Source organism: Impatiens glandulifera, chromosome 5, assembly GCF_907164915.1.
Source record: "Impatiens glandulifera chromosome 5, dImpGla2.1, whole genome shotgun sequence".
Taxonomy (NCBI): domain Eukaryota; kingdom Viridiplantae; phylum Streptophyta; class Magnoliopsida; order Ericales; family Balsaminaceae; genus Impatiens; species Impatiens glandulifera.
In genome coordinates, this window is record NC_061866.1 from 50026324 (window position 1) to 50051520 (window position 25197).

At 27.4% G+C, this 25197-nt stretch overlaps 5 protein-coding genes across 6 annotated transcripts; 3 read left to right on the forward strand and 2 right to left on the reverse strand.

The window, feature by feature from the left end:
• Positions 1 to 1074: 1074 nt before the first annotated feature.
• Positions 1075 to 1973, forward strand: LOC124937634. Its single transcript, XM_047477927.1, has one exon. The coding sequence runs from the start codon at positions 1129 to 1131 to the stop codon at positions 1948 to 1950; it is 822 nt and encodes a 273-aa protein (XP_047333883.1). The 5' UTR covers positions 1075 to 1128; the 3' UTR covers positions 1951 to 1973.
• On the reverse strand, positions 1930 to 3976 carry LOC124937631 (inactive LRR receptor-like serine/threonine-protein kinase BIR2). The gene has a single exon (XM_047477925.1). The coding sequence runs from the start codon at positions 3827 to 3829 to the stop codon at positions 2003 to 2005; it is 1827 nt and encodes a 608-aa protein (XP_047333881.1). The 5' UTR covers positions 3830 to 3976; the 3' UTR covers positions 1930 to 2002.
• A 9741-nt stretch (positions 3977 to 13717) lies between these two features.
• LOC124940632 (type I inositol polyphosphate 5-phosphatase 4-like) lies at positions 13718 to 16683 on the forward strand. Its single transcript, XM_047481154.1, has 7 exons — positions 13718 to 14099; positions 14188 to 14278; positions 14381 to 14491; positions 14583 to 15155; positions 15438 to 15701; positions 16151 to 16343; positions 16431 to 16683. Exons 1-7 carry the CDS (start codon positions 13988 to 13990, stop codon positions 16503 to 16505), a joined length of 1419 nt encoding a protein of 472 aa, XP_047337110.1. The 5' UTR covers positions 13718 to 13987; the 3' UTR covers positions 16506 to 16683.
• Positions 16684 to 20952: 4269 nt separating this feature from the next.
• On the forward strand, positions 20953 to 22818 carry LOC124938425. The gene is made up of 3 exons (XM_047478860.1): positions 20953 to 21089; positions 21269 to 21357; positions 22500 to 22818. The coding sequence occupies exons 1-3, from the start codon at positions 21048 to 21050 to the stop codon at positions 22648 to 22650; spliced, it is 282 nt and encodes a 93-aa protein (XP_047334816.1). The 5' UTR covers positions 20953 to 21047; the 3' UTR covers positions 22651 to 22818.
• A 595-nt stretch (positions 22819 to 23413) lies between these two features.
• Positions 23414 to 25041, reverse strand: LOC124937916 (protein transport protein SEC13 homolog B-like). 2 transcript variants are annotated; one of them, XM_047478247.1, is made up of 2 exons: positions 24941 to 25041; positions 23414 to 24449 (listed from the first exon to the last, which is right to left on the reverse strand). In XM_047478247.1, exon 2 carries the CDS (start codon positions 24443 to 24445, stop codon positions 23579 to 23581), a length of 867 nt encoding a protein of 288 aa, XP_047334203.1. In that variant the 5' UTR covers positions 24446 to 24449; positions 24941 to 25041; the 3' UTR covers positions 23414 to 23578. The 2 variants fall into 2 exon arrangements, with proteins under 2 accessions (XP_047334203.1, XP_047334204.1); XM_047478248.1 differs by having other exon boundaries at positions 23414 to 24445; positions 24941 to 25024.
• Between the last annotated feature and the right edge of the window lie 156 nt (positions 25042 to 25197).

The window sequence follows — 25197 nt, forward strand, 5'->3', positions numbered from 1 at the left end:
ATCTATTATTTATAAAATATTATTTGATGTCATGTCTTTAATAGAATTGTATTGGTTTACACAAGTGCATTCTAAGTAAGTGAGTCATTAATTGGCGTGGTCAAACTAGTTATACAACTACAAACGTTAGCGATATATGACTACAATATGTTATTTATATATTTTATCGTTGGGACTGAGAGTTCTATGCACGATTTATCGGTTCTCAACAAAGTTCAGAATAATCCAATTTATGGTTTTCTGCATCCAATACTAATACTAAGTATGTCATTCACTTCATTGTATGTCATTCACTTCATTGTTTTAGTTGTGAAATAAAATATGCAACAAAATTTATATATTATTTAGATAGGTAAATATTACTTAGTTGATGTAGACTATAAAAATATAGTTGGTTATATGGCACCATATCGCCATACCCCATATCACCCGCATCAATTTTTGTAACAACAAAAATCATACAATGCAAAAAAATCGTTTAATAAATAACACACTCGTCCATCAGATCTGTGATGAACTTTTGAATTTTGGATAAAAACAAATGACACATAATATTTTATTTCGGTACTCTTCGAAAATTTTCAATTGAAAAACAATTAAATATTATTAATGCAATTACGGGATTGTATAAATTTATACGGAAATGACGATTACATGGAAGACAAGGAAAATAAAGGTATATTGAACCAAATATCATGAATATTTTTCGAGATGAAATTGCCACACAAATTTATTGTTACTAAGTATTTTTTTTATAATATTGTTTCTTATAATAAAAAATAAAATAAATAAAAAATTACTAATAATAAAATTTTGTTTGATTTTAAATTTATTTAAAAATATGAATTTATTAAATAAAATATAATAAACAAAAAATAATTAAAAAATTAATTATAATTTCTTTTTTAAAATTTATCTATAAGAGAAGAGAATAAGATTTTACATTATTTTCTTTCAACCAATAAAATTGCATAATTGTCTCTCAAATCATTTTTATAAAAAAAAAACAAAACTTAACTCTATCCTTATTCCGCAATTACCATTATCTCCTTCAAATCAGAATTTCAGCTACGTTCAAACATCCAGCGCCCATCTCAAGCTTCATTCTTTCTCTCATCTCCTTCAATCATGAAAGCTGCTTCCAATAATCTCTTTCTACAACAATATAATCGCTTCCATGCCGTCTCAAATCAATTGCCTTATTCTCATTACTCAACTTCAATATCATGGAAGAACAGACCAATATCCTCCTCCTCCTCATCCTTCCCCAACTTCAATCTCAAAAAGAGAGAAACATCGCCGGTAACAATGGCAGCCACATCAAAACTTTCAATACCAGCCACAGACCGAGTGATAGACTTCGGAAAGCACAAAGGAAATATGCTCGGAACCCTTCCCTCAGCATACCTCAAATGGATCTCTCAAAACCTAAGAGCCGGCGACACCTTAGAGTGGGCCCATCTCGCCGACCAAGTCCTCAACGACCCCGTCTACAAAGACCGAATCGAATGGGAATCCGCCCAGAAACTCCTCGACGGAGATTCTCTAATCGGCACCGGAAAAGACTCCGTCGCCGGTCTGCTCGAACTAAGTAAGAAATTCGGATGGGACAATGAAGATAGATCGGCATGGAACCAGATCGATTTCTCCCTCCTCGGAACTTCCAAAGGCGGCCGAATCCCCAGACTTGAAGATAGAGATTCAAGATTAAAGAAGTTGAATGAAAGTTCTATCAAGAAATCCATAATTGATTCAGGGAAGAGAAAAGAGAGAATAGAAAGATCAAGACTGAAAAGAGATCCGATTTCGATTGCAGACAACACCACAACAAACGAAGATCCGACCCCGACCTCGACCCCGACAGTGAAGATTGATCCACGGTCACGCTTCCCCGGTCGTGCTTCATTGGTAAAGAAAGCACTCAATTTTCGTAAAAACTATAATATTTAATGTTGGAATGTTTATTATTATTACAATGTACAGAGCAAAACAAGCCAACAATCTAGTTTAAATTTTCTGAAAGTAGTGGAAATTCTTCAACCTGTTTTTGAACAACACCCTGTCGAAGACCCAAGATTCTCAACGATTCATAAACCTTATACATAGACCATCTCTCCTTAGGCCTAGGGACAATACAACCGTAAGCAATCCTAATGTACTTAACAATCTCCTCGTCGAATCCCCTTCCGCAAAGACTCTTATCAATCGCATCCTTTATTCGACCAGAACCGAAAACCCTGTGAATCCAATCCACCAAAGTACCCTTAAACCGACCTTCTTCCTCGTCAGCATTTTCAATCACAAGTGGTTTCTGTCCAGTTGCCAATTCAAGAAGCACTATCCCAAAACCATAAACATCTCCTTTTAAAGAAGCAACCATTGTAGTATAGCATTCGGGAGCCACATATCCAATTTCACCCAGATTTCTTGTTTCAAAACTACTCTTGGTAGGATCCGATTCTGTCATAAGTTTAGCCAGATCAAAATCGACAATCCTAGCATCGAAATCTTCGTCGACCATGATGACATTAGAGCTTATGTTGTTATGTAAGATTGGAGAATGATGGTAGCCATGGTGAAGCCAAGCTAGTCCCCTTGCAGCTCCTAAAGCAATCTTAAACCTAGTTGGCCAATCTAAAGAAGAACCCTTATTCTGACTCAATAATGATAATAGGGTTCCGTTTTGCATGTGTTTATAAACCAACAGCTTCTCATCCTCCACAATACAGAATCCCAGTAGAGGAACTAAATTAGGATGCCTCAGCTGGCTTAGTCTGTCCATCTCAGACCGAAATTGTTTCTCGTTTAACTTACAACTAGTTAACCGTTTAATCGCTAAGGCAGAGCCATCGGCTAGTACAGCCTTGTACATTGCACCCGTTCTCGAGGAAAATATCATGTTCTCGACGCAAAAATTATTGGTTGCAGCCATCAGATCACCAAACCTGACTTTCACTAGAGGTTTTTGAAACAATGAAACCTGAATATGCTTGTATGACTTTAACCTCGTAGCCCAATTACTATCATCAAATTCACCCAAACCATAACCTATCTTCCTTCTCCTCTTACCAGACTCAGTAAAGTACCACCACCAAAGCCCAAACCCTAACAGCATCGATCCAACTGCACCAAATACTCCAGCTGCAATGATTATCGCGAGATTCTTCTTAGTTAAACCGCCGCAATTCCTCAAAGGACGTCCACAGAGACCACTGTTACCATCAAAAGCTGATGAATCATGCATATTGAGAAAATATGGAATCCTTCCAGTAAGGTCATTACCAGCTACAGAAAATTTCTTCAATCTACCCAAGCTAGTAAGTTCATACGGTATAGAGCCAGACAATTGATTCTCGGAAAGTATCAGATTGTTTAAATACAAACATTTAGATAAATCAGATGGAATTTGACCTGATAATTGATTGTTTGATAAATCTAATGTTACTAAGAAAGGCAGCCAAGTGCATAATTGTGAAGGAATTGAGCCACGGAGGTTATTACCGGATAGATCGAGAGTTTGCAGAGTGTGACAGTACTGCAAGGAGGAAGGAATTTCGCCGGCGAGTCTCATCTCCTTGAGCTCGAGAGCAAGTATTCGATTCTCTTGATCGTTCCAGCAAGAGACGCCGACGAGATGACAGAGATAACCGACTGCCGAAGAGTTTGTGAAGAACCAGGAGTCGAGTTTTCCGTCAGGATCAGTCATCGAGCCTTTTAGTCCCTTCAAGCATTTCTCATCGCCTTGTGAAGTTACTAGAAGAAGAAGAAAGCAGAAAACAACGGCAACTGGTAGTAGAACTGTGGATTGCAATACATGAAAAAACGCCATGATTATGGATTGGATTTGGCCGTATACACTAAGATGGAGAGCTGAATTCTGCCGGAGACATGGATTATTTGAAATGGAAGAAAACGTTGAAGAGAGAGAGAGGAGACGGTTGAATCTCCGACGTCCGTCCGTCCGGGGTGAGAATAATAATTGCGATGACTGTAATATAGATTAGACAGTTGCATTTACTTTATAATTCCCATTGTGGAGTAGTCATCACTCATCATACATCATTTTAAAATTATTTTAACATTATATATTAATATGTCTTAAATTTTAATAAAAATATTTTCACAAAATTTTCAACAATAAAACTATTTAAATAATCCATAAAATTATTCAAATAATTATATTGAATAAGGAGCACAATAACTAGTTTTCGATTGATGTAGAAGAAGTTTGCAACAATTATGGACTTTCTTAATTTCTCATAAGAATAGTATATGATCTTGATCTAAGAATGGATAGATATAAAATCTAGAAACATGTTTGTAACTGATGTTTTCAATAGTACATTAAGAGTTAGTTTGTATTATCGGATATTTAACTGACAAATGAACAAATTTAACGAGATATTTAAATCGATGTACAAGACATCATTCGCACATGGAGAAAAGTCTCGATCAACAAACAAAATTGGAAAACATGCATGTCAATGTTTCAATATTTATTATGTCAAAATCACTCAATTATTATCGTTGTTTGTAATTCAATTATTGTTTCATTGTCAAATATAGAAGTTGTCTAGACCGGATCTTAAATTTTTGTATTTTTCTCTCTTTTGATTTTTTTTAATGTAATGACACTAAGTTTTTTTTCCCCCAAAAAAATCACTCTGTATAATACGAGATAGTTAGATTAGGACGGACAATTTTAGACTCGACAAGAAAACACCACAACACCACAAAAAAATTAGGTTAAAGTTAGGTATTTATTTATTTATTTTTTGTCAAAATCAGGTTAACGTGTTTAACTTGATTAATAAACATATTAATTCGGGTCGATCTGAAATGACCAAAGTAGACCTGATAACCCGTTTATAAGTTTATTTTATTGAGTTTTGTATTTTTCTATCTTACTTACTCACTCACTCATTTTTTTTTTGTAAGCGCATTTATGATTTAACTTAATTTTTGTTTTGTGTTAATGTCATTTTAATTTGAAACAAAGAGATGTAAATTAATTACATCGGGTTTGGTTTGAGTTAAGTTAGGTAAATCGGGTCAATTGAGTTAATCACAAATAAATGTTAGGTTCATGTTAAAGATTTTGACACGAATTATTATGTTAAGTTAGTATTAACCTGTCTGAAACTGATTCGAATTGACACACTAAATTAGATTCACTTATGTGGTAATATGTAATTGTTTATTCCACTTGAAAATTACAAATTTGCTGTGTAATATTTGTTTTGTCCAATTAAAACCATTATATTATTCTAAGACAATTTGAATGAAAATGTTGTAAGTCATTTTTAACGAACGGTACGACTCTTTCTATTTCTGCGCTGGCATTTGAATTGTCTCCCCTCCTCGACGAATTCAAATCGATAGTAAGTTAAGGAAGGAATTTAAGAAAATTCGCTTGGTTTGGAATGTTGTGGTTGTGGGGTACATTAAGAAGTGGAATTATTTGTTCCTTTGATGATACTACACTCCATAAAAATAAAAGTAAAAAAAGCATTAGTGTGAAATCCCAACTTCCACCATATATTTTATTATATGACCAACCAAGAAAAAGCCATCTATTCTATTTCTCTCCGCGTAAATGAATAGTTTTCAACATCTTAAAAGCTTTTGCTTTTCTTCATAATACTATAAAATAATTCATGGCCCCTCCACTTCATTCCAACAACAATTAATGACCATATATATACATGCAAATTTCAAATAAATTTCAAATAATCCTGATTAAGACTAACTTGCTCCAAACAGTTTTAAACCGATTTGACCGAAAACAAAGAAGACTTGACTAAAAAATAAGGTGGAGAAGGTATTTTAATTTTCTTCTCGTTATGCATTCACAATTATGTTTTTTAAGTATTCATGGTCAAAATCAAATCTAAATTTAAGAAAAAATGTTTAATGATAAAATAAACCTCAAAGATTAAATCATAAAATTAAATATAAAGTTTAAGTACTCGGACTTTGAACTAATTCCCAAACTAACCTTGTTTTATGTTCAACTTTCCAAACTAACCTATTTTGTTCATTCATTCACAAACTAACCTACTTTACTATTCAAACTCAATTTTTTTATATTTAAACTTATTATATATATATAAATTATTATTTTTATTAAAATATTTAAATTATTATTTTTATAAATTTAATTATTTATATTTAAATTATTATTTTAAATTATTATTTTTTTTATAAATTTGATTATTTATATTTTAATATATATTTAATTTTAATTATTATTTTATATAACTTTTTATTTTAAAAAATATTATATAAACAAGAATGGTTTAAATATAATGACAAAAACATTATAAAAAAATACGATCCTTCAAAGTGTCACCAAATAAATTGAAAAATAGAGAAACAATAATAAAAACATAAGTAAAAAATATTTATCAACGAACAAACATAACATAAAATATAGTGTTAACGATTTCAGATATGTTCAAGAAAATCAATATTGGACGTTCTCAATTGGGAGAAATATGATAATTTTATTCCTAGTGAAATTTTGAGAAAGAGAAAAACTAACGAAGTCAAATTCAGTGTATTCGAATTGAGATGGATAACTCACGAAAAATTATAATTTGTGGGAGGTGTGGCAAAATATTATACATGAATAATCACATTAATATTTGTGAGAGGTGTGGCCAAGAATGTTATACGAAACGTAGTCAAAGATTATTTTGAGTAAAGTTGTCAATAATTTAGAGAAGAATGATTGTAATTATTTTTATAAATTATTAAATTTTTATATATGGTTATAGTTAAAATATATTAGTATTTATTAATTATTTATGAGGATTATAGGGTGAATATTTATTATAATATAATAAATAATAATTAAAATATAAATGTATATATTAAAATTATAATTATAATATTTATAAAAATAATAATTCAAAATATAAATAATAATGTAAATATATATATTAAAATATAAATAATCTAATTTATAAAAATAATTTAAATATTTTAATAAAAAAAAGATTAATTTAAATAAATATATATATAATAATGAGTTTAAATATAAATAAATTAAAAATAAATAAAAATAAATAAGAAAACTGAATTTGAATAGTAAAATAGATTAGTTTGAAAATGAATGAACATTTGCAGTTAATTTGGGAGATTTTTGGAATTTTGATTATTTATTTTTTATTAAATCCTAACAATGTAACACACATGTAAACTAATTTGAAATAATAATAATAATTTTGTTTAGCAAAATAAAATAATAATAATAATAATGGTTTTATGCTATTTTTACTATTTTTGCTAAAATCTGTACTTTTCTTTTTCTTGTTTTGATGTTTTTTTTTTTAATAAAATTATATATATATATATTCTATTTTATATTTTCTCAATTATTAAATTACTTAATTTATTCTTCAGAATATTATTTTGATTTTTTATAAATTTAATAGAAACAAATATTATAATAATTTTAAAAATTAAATAACTTACTTTTTAATCAAATAAGTTTTTTTTTTCTAGATAACTAAATAAAAAACTTAAATAACACATCCTATGTCTATATGAATATAATATTATAAATGTCCCAATATTTCTCTAAAGTCTAAAATCTAAAGTCTAACCCATTGAAAGTCATTTGAAAAGATAAGTCTTGGTAATTTCTTTGAATTTTCCACCTTATTTATTGTAGCAAATATTGATTACTCCAATGTGACCACCAAGTTATTTGAATGATCACGTCAAATATATTTAATCAATTTCAAAATATTTTTTTTTAAAAATATTATATGTATACAAAAATATTTTTTTAATAAAATAAATGAAGGCAGCCTTGCAATTTTTTATTTTAAAAAGATAGTAAAATCCCTATTACCATCTTAGTCTTACACTTTAATTTAGGGTGTTATTAGTTAGAATCGAGCCCAAAATCTTTTATAAAGTAAAATCTTAACAAATATATATAGGAAAGAATTATTTTATTTTACATGTAATTATGAGCTAAACATCTTGTGCATTATGGACATTTAAATATTCTAGTTATTTTTTAGGCTCAAGTCTTAATATATATATATATATATATATCCAAAGTTCTAAGTCATTGTGTGGGATTTACTTACTTTTGTTTGAATTTTGCTTCTTTATTTTTAATTATAAAACTTTAATTATTTCATTAGTAGATTTTTTTTTTAAAATTTTATGAATATATGATTCCACGATTTTTTCTATTTAAGGCGTGTTTAGTGTTAATTAGTATATCTTATTGTTCTGCCTAAAGCTTGATAATGCTGATTTTAGTTATGTTTATCAATAATGTACATATACACTTTTTTCTTTTTTCATTCAAACTATATATTATAGATTCTATAATATATACATTATAAATGTTTTTTCAAACATATTTCATATACATCACAATTTTGTAAAGAGGGAGATGAACATGTCTAGTCTAAACCCATAGTATGACGAAATGGGCCGGGCCTAAATAAAGATTAGCTTCTGTCACTATTTTATGAACCCACCTAATCTAAGCCCATAGGATGATGACATTGATGCACAAAATAAATTAAAATTTATTTTCATTTTGTTCTTACAAATCACTCATACATCCATTCACTATATATCAAATTCAATAATAAATATACAGAAATTATATTTTAATTATTAAACCATTTTTTTTTAGAATAAAGGAGAGCTGGTATTACACCCTACAGTCATCATGATCCCGCTTAAACTCAAAGCGCTTTCAGATGAAATTGAATCCGTAACATTTTAATCTCACGGCCGACTCTTAACTCTTAATTATTGAACCATTTCATTCTCCCCTCCAAGGTTTTTCAAAAATCTTTATTTAGTTGACATCGTTAATATATTTTCTAATTATCATGTACTCTTACTGAAAGTAAAATAAGAAACTGATTTTTCCCTTAGTACATGATCAAGCAAAGAAGGAGAAGAAGATCACAATTAAATCCTTATTTTCTAGCACTCTGTTATTTATGTTATTTATCCGTTTACAACCTATTAATCCAATGGAAATAAATGTTTAACGAAAAAAAGAGTTAGATATCCCTAACGTGTCAAACTATATAACGTTTAATTAAATTTGTTGGCATTTAAAAAAACAAAAAATGTCATATTCTATTCTCCCTTCTTATTCTTCGTCTAATAATTAAAAATGGAAAACATTTAATTTGTAACCAAAGAAAAAATAATTGAATTCTTTATAACTAGATTTCATATTACAAAAATAAGGAAACTTGTAGGTACTTTTGCAGGATAAGGAAGGCCCACAAACAAGGACGGATGGGATTGATAAAGTAGCGGTTCCAACTCCCAAGTTTGAATAGTCTAAAAGAAAAAAAAAATATATTCTTTTTATTTAATTGTTATATTTTAGGTGATGTTAAAAAATAAAATAATACTTAATAGAATAAATATTATGTTATTTTATATTAGGATTTTAGTGCAAAGAATTTATTTATTTTTTTGTTCTTGGGATGACCCTTTATTTTGTGTTTTTGAAGGTTTAAGTTCGAATTCACTAAAGTCTTAATTGAAGTTGATTTATTCTTCATAATAATAAACTGTTATTTAAAAAAAATGGTTACAAAAGTAAAAATAAATAAATGTTAACTTTCATGAATTTGTTTTTTAGGGAACCTGTTTTTGTGCAAGTTTCATGGGGCCATAATGTTGAGATTTTGCAATTAATATTAAATAGTAAGTTTCATTATATTGCCATGATTTTTCTTTGGATTTTTATACTAATTAGATTAGTTGTCAACTTATCATGCATGTACCTTAGATTATGTGATAATAACTAATAACAATTGGATAGTTTTATTAAATAAGTTAAGTCTTATAATAAAGATGATTGTGAAACTGTAGTATTTTAATTCTATATTTTCAAAATTTTAAAAACTTGTTCAAGCATTTAATTTGAGTTAAAATGACCTAAACATGGTATATTTTAAGTGTGACAATATATAGTTGTGAAGTATACTATAATTTAGGGCTTGTTAGGTCTAGGTTTTTTCTCACACACAAAAAAAAGATATTGACTTGTTTGATGTAAAAACTGCATAATTGTTTTTTAAACTCGAACTTAGGTAGTTTTTATCAATTAAAATTCGAATTTTGAACCATGACACATGAAACTCTAACTTTCATAATTTTAGTCATTTGTGATTTTTTAAACGAACGAACTCGTAAGATTTTTTTATTTTAACGTAATATTTTCATCTTCTTAATTAATTTACAACATGTGTAAGAAAAATAATTATCTCTTTTCTCAATTTTTTAACTATATAACGCACACATTGCACATTTTTTTAAAACATTCAAATTGCATATAATTTAAAACATATATGTTTAAATAGATAAATTGGACACAAAATTAATCATTTTGAAATTATGTAAGAAATAAATATCAAATCTATCTCTATTCGGATTTTTCAAAATTTTCCTTAGATCATATTTGTTTTAGTCACCCAAACATTTTCAACAAATTAAAATAGGTATATTTCGAAAAAATATTTCATTTCAATAGTTAAATTAATAATATAAATATTTTATTTATTTATAAATATCAAGTAAATAATCAGTTAACCATATTGAAAACGGTTAAAAACAAACTTTAATTTTATAAATGAGATTTGAAATGAAATGCCCAACATTTCAAAACTTAACCGATTATAAATAGTCTTCCTCAGAGATAGAATAAGTAGGTAACTAATACAGGATAAAACAATGTCAGTTACCTTATCTGAATAAAAAAAACTATATCACATTTTATGATAAAAACATTGTATGTCAGAACTAATATTTAATAATGGATACATATTTGTCCCAAAGCACTCCTTGCCACAACCTATGTCTTTTGATTGGATTCATTGTTCCAAATCCACTCCTTCATTTTCCACCACATATATATATATTTTTGTTTTTGATATATACTTCTCAATCATGGGATTTCCGTGTAACCACGGGTATATAATTATACATGTCTTCTCATACCACGATTTCATATCACTCTTTTAATTAATTGCTTTTCATTATATATATCATGATGTTTTATTTCTTATAATTTTACTATTATCAAATTATTGATTGATTATAATATTATCAAGTCTTGTTATATATAAGGAGAGACAATAATAAAATGGTAAAATAAATAAATAAATGAGACAAGAAGGTTATTGGCCAAGGATTAATTAGCCGAGCTAGATTGCAAAGTCAACCTATTACTATTAAGCCGCTGAAACCGTCATTATAGTTTGAAAATGACATAAATCTTCCCCAACAAAGACATTCATCTGCACTGCAAAATAGAAACAAATAATTTTAAATGTAACCTTTAGAATGTTAGTGACCTTTGAAAGGTACATATATTATATATTAAATGCTGCTAAATCTGTTTATATATACTAACCAAGAATCCAACAAAATAAACTCCCCAAAGGCAAAGGCAGTCCAAAATCCCAAATCAAACATCCATACAAATTGTTATCAAATCAAAATAAAATAAGAAAATAGAGCCACACATTTATCTCCAAGATATTATCATATATACAAAATTATAAAATAAATCCAAAAGATAAGGCCACCTAGGTTTTGGTGTTTGGTGTAGGGTCACCCCTTCCCCCTTCAATGCTTCATGTTTTTTTTTTTATTACAAAAGAAAGAGTTGTAGAGATTCATCATTAGGCTACTTAACCGATACCGATTGCCCTAAATTTGTTTTTGTTAAATTTATTGAAAATTAAAATTAAAAATTTCAATTAAGATATCCAAATTTCATTTTTTTTTATATTTATAGTCGTCCATTCCGAACCATTTTGTCTCCTCAAACCTCATAGACGGCACTTAGATTAGTAAAAATATTAAGAGATTGAGAGATATATTAATTAATCAATGGGTAAAACACCATTATAGAGATATATGAAGAACAATATTGATGATAAGAGTGTAAAGTGTTTTCCAATATATGACAAGTGTTGTGGGACATTTAATTTGTAATAATATGCATGTCCTACTCTCCCTCAAGTTGACTAGTACATTCTCAACTTGGCACGTACATCATAATTTTTTTTTGGTTACTTTGTGTTATCCCAATTATTTATATGTTGTATTTTAAACATTTTATTTATCATTATAAAATAAATAAATAAATAGAAGAAGCAAGTGCAAATGTAACTTGTAACATGAAAGACTTCCTATAAATAAATTATCTCTCATTATTTATAAAGTTCAAATGGTGGTCATATTTGATTATTTAGGGATGAGTATTAAACTAATTAATTCGAAATCTAATTTGATCCAAATTTGAAATATTACTATTTCAGATTAATTATTTAAGGAATTTGATTAATTCAAATTTGATTAGATACGGATTAAATTAGAATTATCTAAATATTTGTTGAAGATATATTTTTCATATTTATTACTTATTTCACCGTATATTATATTATTTTTACTTTTTCGTATTTATTTTAATTTTTTCACATCCTTTAGGCAATTAATTTATTCTTTAGATAACTATAAAATCAATTTTTTTTTACAATTTTTTTACAAGTGATTTATAAAAAAAAAAAATATTAAACATTAATTAACAAAATAAAAGAAAATAGAATAAATAAACTTTTTAAACAATTAAATAAAATAAATAAATTAAATTGAATTATTTAAACATTACTTAATCCAATTCAAATCTAATTCATATTAATTAATATTACCAATTAAATTAATATAATTTAGATTTAATATAAAAAGGGTAAATCAGATTAGTTCACCCCTACTTGCACTATTATATGATTTGCTTGCTAAGGCACTTGGGAAGGAAAAGAGGAAGCAATCTAATATAGGGATGAAGCACCCTTTAACGTTTGGGGATTTGTCTTTTAAGGACTCTAATACCATAAAACAAATATTTGTAAAATAAAAATTGAGATTTATTAAATAGAGGCTGAGCCGAGCCCACCCCCATAATTTTTTATTTTTTTTATGATTTAAATTTGACTAAACCTTAAATTTTATAAAAAATTCAATATATTTTTGTTTATTTAATTATTAAAAAAATAGTAAATTTTACCTTTATCTACTAGTTTTATTCTAAAAAATTTCGTTATTTTTTAAGCCTACCCAACCCTATTTTATGGGTTCGTCGCTGAACGACTTACAATCACAATAGTCTAGTTTTTCTTAGATTCTTAACAAAATGGTAAACAAAATAGTGTGGTTCTTTAGAGCTCAATCAATTCATTTTGTGGCCAAACATGATTATGAATGATCTTATTATATATAAATGATCTAATGTTAAGTAACAATAGTAATAATGTATGTGTTAATGAACAATATACTATTTGAAAAACAACATAAACATTTTCCAATGTGGCATTTAGCACTATAAAGTATAAACCTTGTATATCTTAGATTTTACATGAAAATCAAATAAGTATTTTTATTAAATGCTGTAGTGCACGATATTACATATTCTAAATATGAAATAAACTTCACTTTCTTGTTTACCATATGCTCAAACAATCACCACATGACCATGTGGAGTCAAGATTATTTATATTAAAAAGATTTCATTTACTATATATAAAATTAGAGAAATTAATACGTGACCTCCACCACATCTCCACTCCAAAAAAAATAAAAATAAATAAATATGGAATTATGCTGCAAAAGTAAGAACCTTGTGAGGGCTAGAATTATCCTATAAAAGTCAGTCTAAGAAAATTTGACCTATCATGAAAACTGGTTCTCAGTCTTTGTAATTATCGACTTAAACTAAAGAGGGCGAATTCGGATTTTCTTGCGATTCTCAATTTCTCATTTTATCAAAGGCGATCAACCCAATGATCCATTTGCTGTAAAACAACTATCTTTAGCCAGGAGGATCATCGTTAATCATATACTACACTTCTCATCCATTCGTCACATCAATCAATACATACTCCATGATTACACTTTCATATTTACAGACTGATTAATTATGGATAACGACTCTACGAAGCCAGCGGCGAAGAGGGTTCATGGCTGGTGGTTTAGGAAGAAGAGAAAGCACAAGAAGAGATCTGATCCATTCTATCTTGGTCTTGTTACAGGTTCTGCAATTCAATTTCTCTAATCCAACCCCTTTTTGGTAATTTTTTTGATAAAGTTTCTAGATTTATAACTAATGTCTCAAAACAGATGGTGGAGAAGATCATGACAACGATGAATTTGTTAGTAATTCCATTAGCTCTACTGCTAATGATCCATGCCCATCAATCAATGAACTAAAGTATGGTTATGGACTCTTTAAGAGAATGATAAATCATCTGAATATTAGTTCTAGTTTAGTAAGAAGTGCAAAAAAAAACTTACTTGTTTACTTCTTTTGCAGAGTGTTTGTAGGTACTTGGAATCTTGGTGGTAGGTCCCCTTCTGGATGTTCAGCAACTGATATAGATGAATGGCTGAATCTGAAGGATGCTGCAGACATATACATTATAGGGTATGTCAAACATTAACCAATTCGCAATTAGATAAAGATATTTCAGTAAATAATAGATCACACCAACATGAAAACATGTTATGTTTTGTAGATTTCAAGAAATTGTTCCTCTGGTAGCCAGAAATGTAATTGGAACAGAAGATCTAACTGTTGCCACAAACTGGAGTATGCTAATTGGGCAAACACTTAATCCAACCACAAGTGACGGTTATCAGTACCTAGGAGTTTCACACTCGGATAAGAAAGATAAAGTTAATCGTCGCTTCTGGGCTACTCCAGGAAGAAATCAGTCTAAGGATCAAAACATGGAGAAGTATCAATACAGTAGATACAAGCTAATTGCAAGTAAGAAGATGGTTGGAATTTTCGTCAGTGTTTGGATAAAGAGGGAAATAGATATAAGATACCATGTATCAAATGTGAGATTCTGTTCGGTGGCTTGTGGAATCATGGGTCGTTTAGGAAACAAAGGATCAGTTTCAGTTAGCTTGTCAATTGAAGGAACCACTTTTTGCTTCATTGTTGCTCACCTAGCATCTGGTGAAAAAAAGGGAGATGAAGGAAGAAGGAATCACCAAGTCTCCGAGATATTTAAGCGAACATCTTTTCCTCGATTGTCTCGAGATAATGGTGATTTTCATCCACCGACCATTCTGGGGCATGAGTATGTTCTCCTAACTAATCCTAGAAGTTCTTGAAATGTTGCTTATATTGCCCATTAAACATAAAAGATAAAGCAGCCAAATTTGAGCCCTTTGTACAGTTATGAAGATAACAAATCTAATACTGTAGATTCTGAAACTTAAACCTTTGTAAAGAGACTGAACTTTCTTCAATGTGCTAACATTAATCAAATAAGAAACCCACCCAACCAGAGGATAAAGTAGTTGATTTGCTTTAACTGCATGGGTTGACATCTGATTGTTCTTTCTTTACTGTAGAGCAGTCGGATATTCTGGTTTGGGGATTTAAACTACAGACTATATTTAGAAGACAACTCAGCCAGGCAATTGATAAAGAAAGAAGATTGGATGGCACTTCAAAAGTTTGATCAGCTTCGGAAAGAACTGGAAGATGGTGGAACATTTCACGGTTGGAAAGAGGGAAATATAGAGTTTGCTCCTACTTACAAGTATTCATCATCAAATTGCAACAGGTATTCTGGTGGCCTTCCAAGCAAAGCAGGAGAAAAGCAAAGGACCCCAGCATGGTAAAACAACTATATGACATGCTTGATGCTTATTATAATTCTGTATAGGTTTAGAAACTATCTGCCTATTCTTCAGGTTATAAACATTCTGTCCATTTTTAATATTATACTCCAAATGAAGAATAGAGATTAATGTTTACACTAGTAGAACAGGATGAGAAATCAGAAAATGGGATGAGACCTAGAAAAAAGGGGATGAGGATGCAAACTCTTCTATTCATTCATTCATATCATACCTATAACCTGCAACTCTATTCTCTTATATAGGGCACGATAAATTAACCAAATTAAGGATATGATCCCCTACATGCTGGCCCTTAAGGCATGTATTTCTCTATTTACTCTGTACACAATCTAAGGTGGTTTGTAAGTTGTAGCTTGATCTGTGCTTACTTCATAGCCAATAGTCAATTAGAATAGGTAAAGGAACTAAAAAATTGACTGTGCAGGTGTGACAGGATTCTGTGGTATGGGAAAGGAGTGAAGCCGCTTTCGTACTTCAGAGGCGAGAGCAAGTTTTCTGATCATCGTCCTGTCTCTGCACTTTTCATGACACAGATTGAAGATGTTCAATCCCAGAATGCGAAAGTCGTTCCTTACCAACAACCCATCCTTCCAGACATAACATCATCTAAACTAGCTGTATGTATAATGAAACAATCTCTCAAATTATCCTGCACTTTTAGCAAGTAGTTCACACACTTACAGGCAAGATTATTTTAATGGCAGAAATCAGGGAACAAAGAAGATGGGTCATCGAGGACATTAATGACCTTGCTGAAATGTGAAACAGAAACATCATAAGGATACAATGTATGCAACATTATCATATCACAACAGGGCAAAGAGATATGTTGTGTACAGATTGTACAGTGTGTGTTGCATTCTGATCATTTTTCTTTTCATTTATCTCCATTCTTTAACTATGAAACTAAAGCGCATATAGAGAAATCATATAGGACCTATTTTTACATTGATAAAAGATTGTTTGATATAAACCAAAGCCTATTCTAATTGAAAATTCAAGCAAAACGCAAGGTTATTTAAAAGATGATATTACCTGGAATATGATATATGTAAAAAAACTTTCTGAAGACATGAACAGGAACAACAAAGTTTGGGCTGATTCAGGAATCATTTACCTAACGAACTTGCATTATTCATGGAAACAATAGTTGAAAAAGGGAGATCAAAGACACTAATTCACAATAATTGAGCTTATCCGAATTAATAATTTTGTCACAACTTTATGTGAAAAGAGCTTGCACTTTCAACATTTCATTCATTCATTCTAAGTAATTTCACATATTTTTAATGATCTTTGTTTGAGTGGTACAAATAAAATTTGATTTTTATAAATAGAAGTTTGACCAATTTAATTTTTACAAATTGGATCCATTCTATTCAATCCTTCTTAATATTAATTAACTCATTAATCACATATTTTTTACTATAAACTTATTAACTATTTAATTTTATAAATATAAAAAATATATAATTAAAATTAATAATACTAAATTAAATAATTAAAATAAAGTTATATAAATAAAATTGAATTATAAAAATAAAATATACATTTTATTTTGATATTTATATAATATATTTTATTTTAGTTTATAACATTTATTTAAATTATTTAATTTAGAGTACATCCAATTCTAAATATGATAAAAATAAATAATTCAAATAAATATACCATATATAAAATATATAAAGATAAAATAAAGTTTTATTTAATATATTTTATTTTAATTTTTATGTAATATATTTTATTTTATAATATTTATTTAAATTATTTAATTTAGTATGTTTAATTTTAAATTTAAATATTATATTTATAAAATTAAATAAAGATAAAATATATTAATATTTATATAATATATTTTATTTTTATATTTTTATAAATATATTTTATTTTAATATAGAATATATAATATATAAAATTTATTTTAATTATTTAATTAAATATTATTAATTTTAATTAGATGTATTTTATAAACATTTATTTTATATTTATAAAATAAAATAATTATAAAATTTAAATGGTAAACGTATAATTAGTAAATTTAGTTAGAGAATTTAAATATTTTGAGAAAATGAATAAAAATGTGGATACAATTATTTATATATATATATTTTAAGTAAGATTTTTATACAAAATTCATTATATTATATTTGTATTTATATTATATGTTTTGTTTTTTTATATATATTTAAATTTATAAGAACATTATCATAAAGGTATGTTCTATAAGTATATTATTTATTAATGAAAAAATATTTTTTTAAAATAATTTTATTAATAATTTTATCATTATTAACGTTAAAAATTATAATATAAAATAATTAAACTATTATAATTTACTAACCGTTTTATTATAACAAAATTAAATAACAATTTTATATAAAAAATCAATAATACGACAATTTTTTATTATTATTAATAATATTATTATTATTATTATTTTATTAATAATTATGATATTATTAATAATTTTGGTATTATTATTAATATATTTTTATTATTATTATTATTAATTATTTAATTATTTAAATTTTAATTTATTAATTTAATTTAATTATTAATATTAATTATTAAAAAAACAAACTAATTTTATTATTATTATTATTTTATTAATTTTTTGACAATAATAATAGTAATAATAATTATAATAGTAATAATATGAAAAATAAAAAAATTATATCCATTAATAAAAAAAATTATATTTTAACTTTTCAATTCATTATATTTTATTTGTATTTTATTAAAGAAAAAAATTATTTATTACTATTATTATTATTATTAATTTTATATTTTATATTTTATATTTTATATTTATTATTATTATTTAAAACAATATAATAAAACAAATAATAAACATTTGATATTAAAATTTTTCAATATAACTTGCATTTTATTATTAATAAAAATAAAATTTATAAATATTTTATTTTTATATTTTAACTATTCAATTTATAATATTTTTTTATTTTTGTTTTATAAAAAGAAAAGAAATATGAGAAGAAATACCCACTTTAACTCACTTTCATATAAATAATTTGTCTTATATCTTTTCTATTTTTTTATTTCTTTTAATTATATATAAAATATATTTATAAAATTTATATTATTTTAATGTTTATGTAATTAATTTTATTTTAATATATAACATATAAATTTTATTTTATTTATTTAATTAAATATTATTAATTTTAATTATATATATATATATATATATATATGTTAAAAACATTTATTTTATATTTATAAAGAATTTAGGTATTTTGAGAAAATGAATAAAAATATGTATAATTATATAATTATATATATATATATATATATATATATATATAATTAAATAAAAATTTTACACTTTAATTATAAAATTCATTATATTATATTTGTATTTATATTTTATGTTTTGTTTTCATTAATTAATTAATATATATATATATATTATATTTCTATATATATTTAAATTTATAAAAGCATTTAGCATAAAACAAAGTATATGATTTATAAATATATTATTTTATTTAGACTATTTACTAAAAAAAATTTTAAGACAATTTAACAATTTTATAAATAATTTTATCATTATTAATGTTTAAAATTATAATAAAAAAATAATTAAACTATTCTAATTTAATTAACAGTTTTGTTATAACAAAATTAAATAAGAATTTTATTATATAAAAAATAAATAACATTTTTAACATTCAAAATCTTTATTATTATTAATATTTTATTAATAATAATAATAAATAATAGTTATTATTATTAATATAATTGATATTTTATTATTTTAATTATTAATATAATTACTATTAATATTACTTTTTATTATTACAAAAACAAGCTAATTTTATTATTATTATTATTATTATTTTATTACTTTTCTCACAATAAATAAATAATAAAATATCAATTAGTAATAATAGTAATAATAATAATACTTAATTAGTAATAATAGTAATAATAATAATACTATTATTATTAGTATATTTTTAATAATAATAATAATAATATTATTATTATTAGTATTTTTTTTTATTATTATTATTATTAATTTAATTATTAATTATATTTTTATTTTTATTTTTTTTAATTATAAAAACAAGCTAATAAAAATAATTCATATTTTACATTCATTAATAATAAATTTATATTTTAATTTATTAAAGAAAAACATTAATTATTATTTTTTTTATTACTATTTGTATACTGACAATGGTTTTATGTTTACGCGGTTTTAAATAAAATATTATTTAAAAAAATAATTTGTACAAATATATAGTATTGGCGTTTGTTTTGTAAGATTTAAAAATAAATGGGGTGTACACGTAAAAACGTGAAAATAATATAATTTCGAATTCGCTTTTTGGTTACACTGAAAAATAAAAATAACTTTAGCTTTAAAAATATTAAAAAAATTAAATATGAAATATTTTATTAAAAAAATTATACTAAAACTTTATATTTAACTTACATGTGTTTGATCCTTTATTAATATATAATATTTTTAAATTATATTTTATGTTATTTATGTTTGATTGATAATTTTTATTTTTAAATATAATGAAATGAATTAATTAACTCTTATTTTAAGTATTTTGCGAGTTAGTATAATCAAATATTATGTGTTTATATATTATTAAATTATGATATATTTAAATTTAAAGAGTGATAGAGAAAGATTGTGAGATGAGATTTGAGAGAGAAAAGTAAAGAGAAAAAGAGAGAGAAAATTTATTATTTTTTTGACTAATCAAATTGTGCTAAGAAATTTATTTTGAAATTTATCTAACAGATTTCATCTCCCAATCATTTTTTTTTTAATATTTTTTATATTTAAAAAGCTATGATGTAAAAAATAATAATATTTTTATATTTTCAATTAAATAAAATATAATAAAAGATGAGATTGAGATATTATTACTAATAGTTTTGATTAAATATAAATAATAAGTATATATTTTAGTTAAATTTATTAATTGTATTAACTTTTATGTGAAATAGTAATTTAATATAAAAAATATTAATTTTATTTGTTTATAGATTCAAATCTCATTAAAAAAATAAATTTTTATTTATTTTTAATAATTGTTTTAACTATAATGAAGGGACGGAGAGTTTAAGGGTAATGTTATATTGTAATTATAAAATGGGATAAATTCATCCCAAATAAAATACTTTACGGACTAACCTGTAATTCTTTATTTTTTTTTTATTTCTTTAGAAAAACCGCGACTATATGTCTCCAACCGGACTACTAGGTTTATCTCTCTAATAGCGTACTCCCAAAATTCTCGTCATCTTCTTCATCGAGTTTCCAGGCTCCTCCAATGGCATCCTCATCTGCTCTCAAACGCTGGCTTAGACCCGAGGTTTGTTATCTTCTTCCTTCGATCTATCTCAATCTATCTATTATTGCGTGTTTTCGTCTACAATTCCAATACGTAGATCTGTTGATACTTTTATCGATTTGACTTTTATTATTAGGCTTTTCTTTGTTCTCTAAAGAGATTTTCACCCTTAATACGTTTCGTGTTACCTTAACTTGTAGGTTTATCCTTTATTCGCGGCCGTCGGTGTGGCTGTTGGTATTTGCGGGATGCAATTGATCCGAAACATATGTACCAATCCCGAAGTCAGGTAGATTTTGTGCTAAGACGCTAAATCGCATAGATTAAACAAAGTGTTTTTAGCTTTTCTTTCATTGACTCAAACTGGTTTGTAATTTTGTGTCCTTCAATTCTTCATCGGTCTAGGGTTATACCTTTTTTTCATGATAGATCTTCTCCTGGCTCAATATGATATATCTACATGTTTTTTCTACAGTTTTTGTCCCTGTGAATGACTAGATCAAATCAATCTTGGTGCATTTATGTTTGCATGTAGTTGTAATTTGATTAATAGACCCCCCCATGATGACTTTACCTTTGTTGTTGAATGTCAAGAAGTAGTGTAAGAAGATGATCTTAGCATATGCTATTCTAGATTCATATTTATCCTACCATGGTAGTTCAAGTGGCAATGATCTTATCTAATTGACCAAATGTGTTAGATTCCCACTAAGAAGACCCTGGATTAAAGGGGGCATGTTAGCCACCCCGGGATAAATCCGATTCATAATTATCTTACATCAAATTGGGTATTGTGTAAGAGGCAAGAATGTCATTGTTTGAAGCAAAGTGTTCATATTTGTATTAGTGTTCTGCAACATAATGAGTTATAGAAATTGTATTAGATTCATATTTATCCCACCATGGTAATTCAAGTGGCAAGCTAAGAACACCCTGGATTAAAAGGGGCATGTTAACCACCCCGGGAATAAATCCGATTCATAATTATCTTACATCAAATTGGGTATTGTGTAAGAGGCAAGAATGTCATTGTTTGAAGCGAAGTGTTCATATCTGTATTAGTGGCCTGCAACATTATGTGTTCTTTCTTTGGTTAGTCTATGATTTATGAGTTGAACCTCCATGTGTTTGAGTTATAGAAATTGTATTAGATTCATATTTATCCCACCATATATAGTAGTTCAAGTGGCAAGGATCTTACCTATTAGACCAAATGTGTTAAAATCCCACTAAGAACACCTTGGATTAAAAGGGACATATTAGCCAGCCTGGGAATAAACCCGATTCAATCTTACATCAAATTGGGTATTGTGTAAGAGGCAAAAATGTCATTGTTTGAAGCAAAGTGTTCATTATCTGTATTAGTGGCCTGCAACATAATTATTTATAGAAATTGTTAAAACTATGTTATTTTATACCCTTAAACTGCAGGGTGACCAAGGAAAACAGGGCGGCAGGAATTTTGGATAACTTTGCTGAAGGAGAGAAATATTCTCAGCATTCAGTGCGAAAGTTTGTTCGTGGCAAGTCTCCAGAGATCATGCCTAGAATCAACAATTTCTTCACTAGTCCCGAAAATTAAACTGCTAGTGGAATAAGATTCTGTGCTTGTTATCATTCATAAATCATGACTGTGATCATCGATCATTTGAAAAATTCGATACTGTTTATGATTTCGCCTTGTGATTTGAAGTTGGACCATACTTTAAATAAATTGTTGAAAACATATCAATTGATATTTGCTTTGCCATTTTTTGTGTGATAAATGCTTATTTTTATAGTGTATTCCATGAAATTTAACATTTGTTCAGTTATGCAATGGTGTCATGTAATGACTATTGTATAAAAAGATAACCTCTTGTTTAACTATTGAGATGTTATGTTCCATGTGAGATTGGGTTTGTTGCTTGTATTTACCTTGATATCAATAAACTATATATATGTACCTCCACATTCTGTAGTTGAATTTTAATGATTGATCAAAATTTATGTTTACCAAAATAGTCAATGAGGTAACAAAATTGTACTTTAAGCCTAGAGTTCAATATCATTCCCCATATAAACTTAAAATTGACTGCATTGGAGATGGAATTATTTCTTTTTTCAAATATAAAGTAGCTCAAAATGTTTGAAGCATGTACATTGCTTTAATATGTTCTTTATTATTTTGATATGTTGCATTTATCCACTTTGTGTTTTCAATTATAAGACCTAATTAGGTCTTTTAATACATTCTTTGTATTGGGTTATATATGTACTTGATTTTGCAATTACATTTTCAAAGTTAGATAAGAAATTGACAAATCAACCCTACATATGATGCAATTGATTGATATAAAATGGTCTATCAATAACTGTCTCGATAAATTTGTCAACAAACCTGTTCAACAATAACCTATATCCGAGCCCAATAAATTTGACAAGAAAAGTTCAACATAAACACAAAAGTATTCAAACCCGAAAATTGAAGAATTCATAGAGTTTTAAAGAAAAATATGAACCTTAAAACACTATTGTTCACCAGTTGCATTGACCTCTTGCCACTCTCCATCAACAGCCTCCTTCCACAATGTAACATTATCATCTCCAGCCGCAACAGCCAACAAGTTACCAGTCAAAGACCAAGAAACTCTCCAAACAGGAAGATTAAACTCCTTCAAAACTCTACCTTCCCACTTATCACCTTCCTTCCCCACACTAGTCCATATCACAACCCTCCCATCCTGTGAAGCACTAGCAATGGTAGATTTAACAAGCCCCAAATTAGGCGCCCACGAAACATCTCTCACCCAATCATCATGCATCTTCAAGGCAGGAAAGCAATCTATCTTCCATAATCCAGATGATGTCAGCTTCCATACTTTCACAGTATTATCACATCCACCAGACACCAGCTTCTGAACAGAAGGAGCCCAAGAAACCGATGTTACTCCTACAGGATGAGCCTGCTCTATCATGGAACTATCCCAACCACCGTCGGATCTAGAAGTGAAAATGGAGATGTTTCCATCCGAAGATCCACAAGCCAGACACAACCCGAATTCATGAGGAGCCCAAGCAATGGAGTTCACAGATGATTTATGGTCTGTGAATACATGTGCCTGAGCCCACTCGTTCTGATTGCCTTCTTTCCATATTATTACTCTACCGTCGTATGAGCATGAGGCGAGTATTGAGCCGAATTTCGGGTGAGCCCATGCTACCTGCCAAACAGGACCTTGATGGCCTGTTAAAGTAGCTGAGTTGTTGTTGCTGGTTGTACTTATTATCTTGATAGTTGAATCAGATGAGGCTGTTGCAACCCTTTTCCCATAGTAATCCATGGATACATCATGGATTGAATCATTATGACCTGTTTCAATCTTCTGGCCAGGCATCTTTCTATCCAGATCAGAAATTAGATACCAATTAGATACAGATCAACATACATACAAAGAAAATGCAGAAGTTGGAATGATTCCAAGTTTATTCAAATTTCAACCCATATGAATATATATATCTAGTTTCAAATTTATGTGGAGTTCATCAATTTCCTCCAAAAAAAGATAAATTAGTCCATTGCCTTCCGAAATTCGAAGATCACCTAGATCCAACTACATTCGTAACAATGAATTAAGTAAAACAACTACAAAATCTAGATATAAAAGCTATAATTCCAATGAATTCCCATCCGAAATTACGAGAAAACAATGAGGATAAATCAAACAATTTGATATTCACGCGATTCGGGAGAGAAAACGATCGCGATCCAATTACTCCCTAGATCTCAATGCGAGCTTTTTCAAGAGTAAAAAATAAGAATGATTTTCTTGAGAAATTTGCACGAGAAATGTGGGAGTATGAAATCTAGCATATTGAGATGAGATCTTTACCTGCGGAGCGCGAGAGTTTCGCAAGAATCGGTCAAGACAAGCTCTGTGTTGTATGAGAGAGAAAGAGAGATAATTTTGCTTATTTCAGTTTGTTCTATAGTTTGTCTATATACATTTTTTTTATTTATTTTCTTGAATCAAAGCCCAATATACTTTGGGCATGTCCAGTAAATTTATCTGAAATTAATTAATGCTAACGGGGCATTTCTTTCTGAGAGATATATTTTTTTTTTATTATGGGAGATAGAATTACTCTC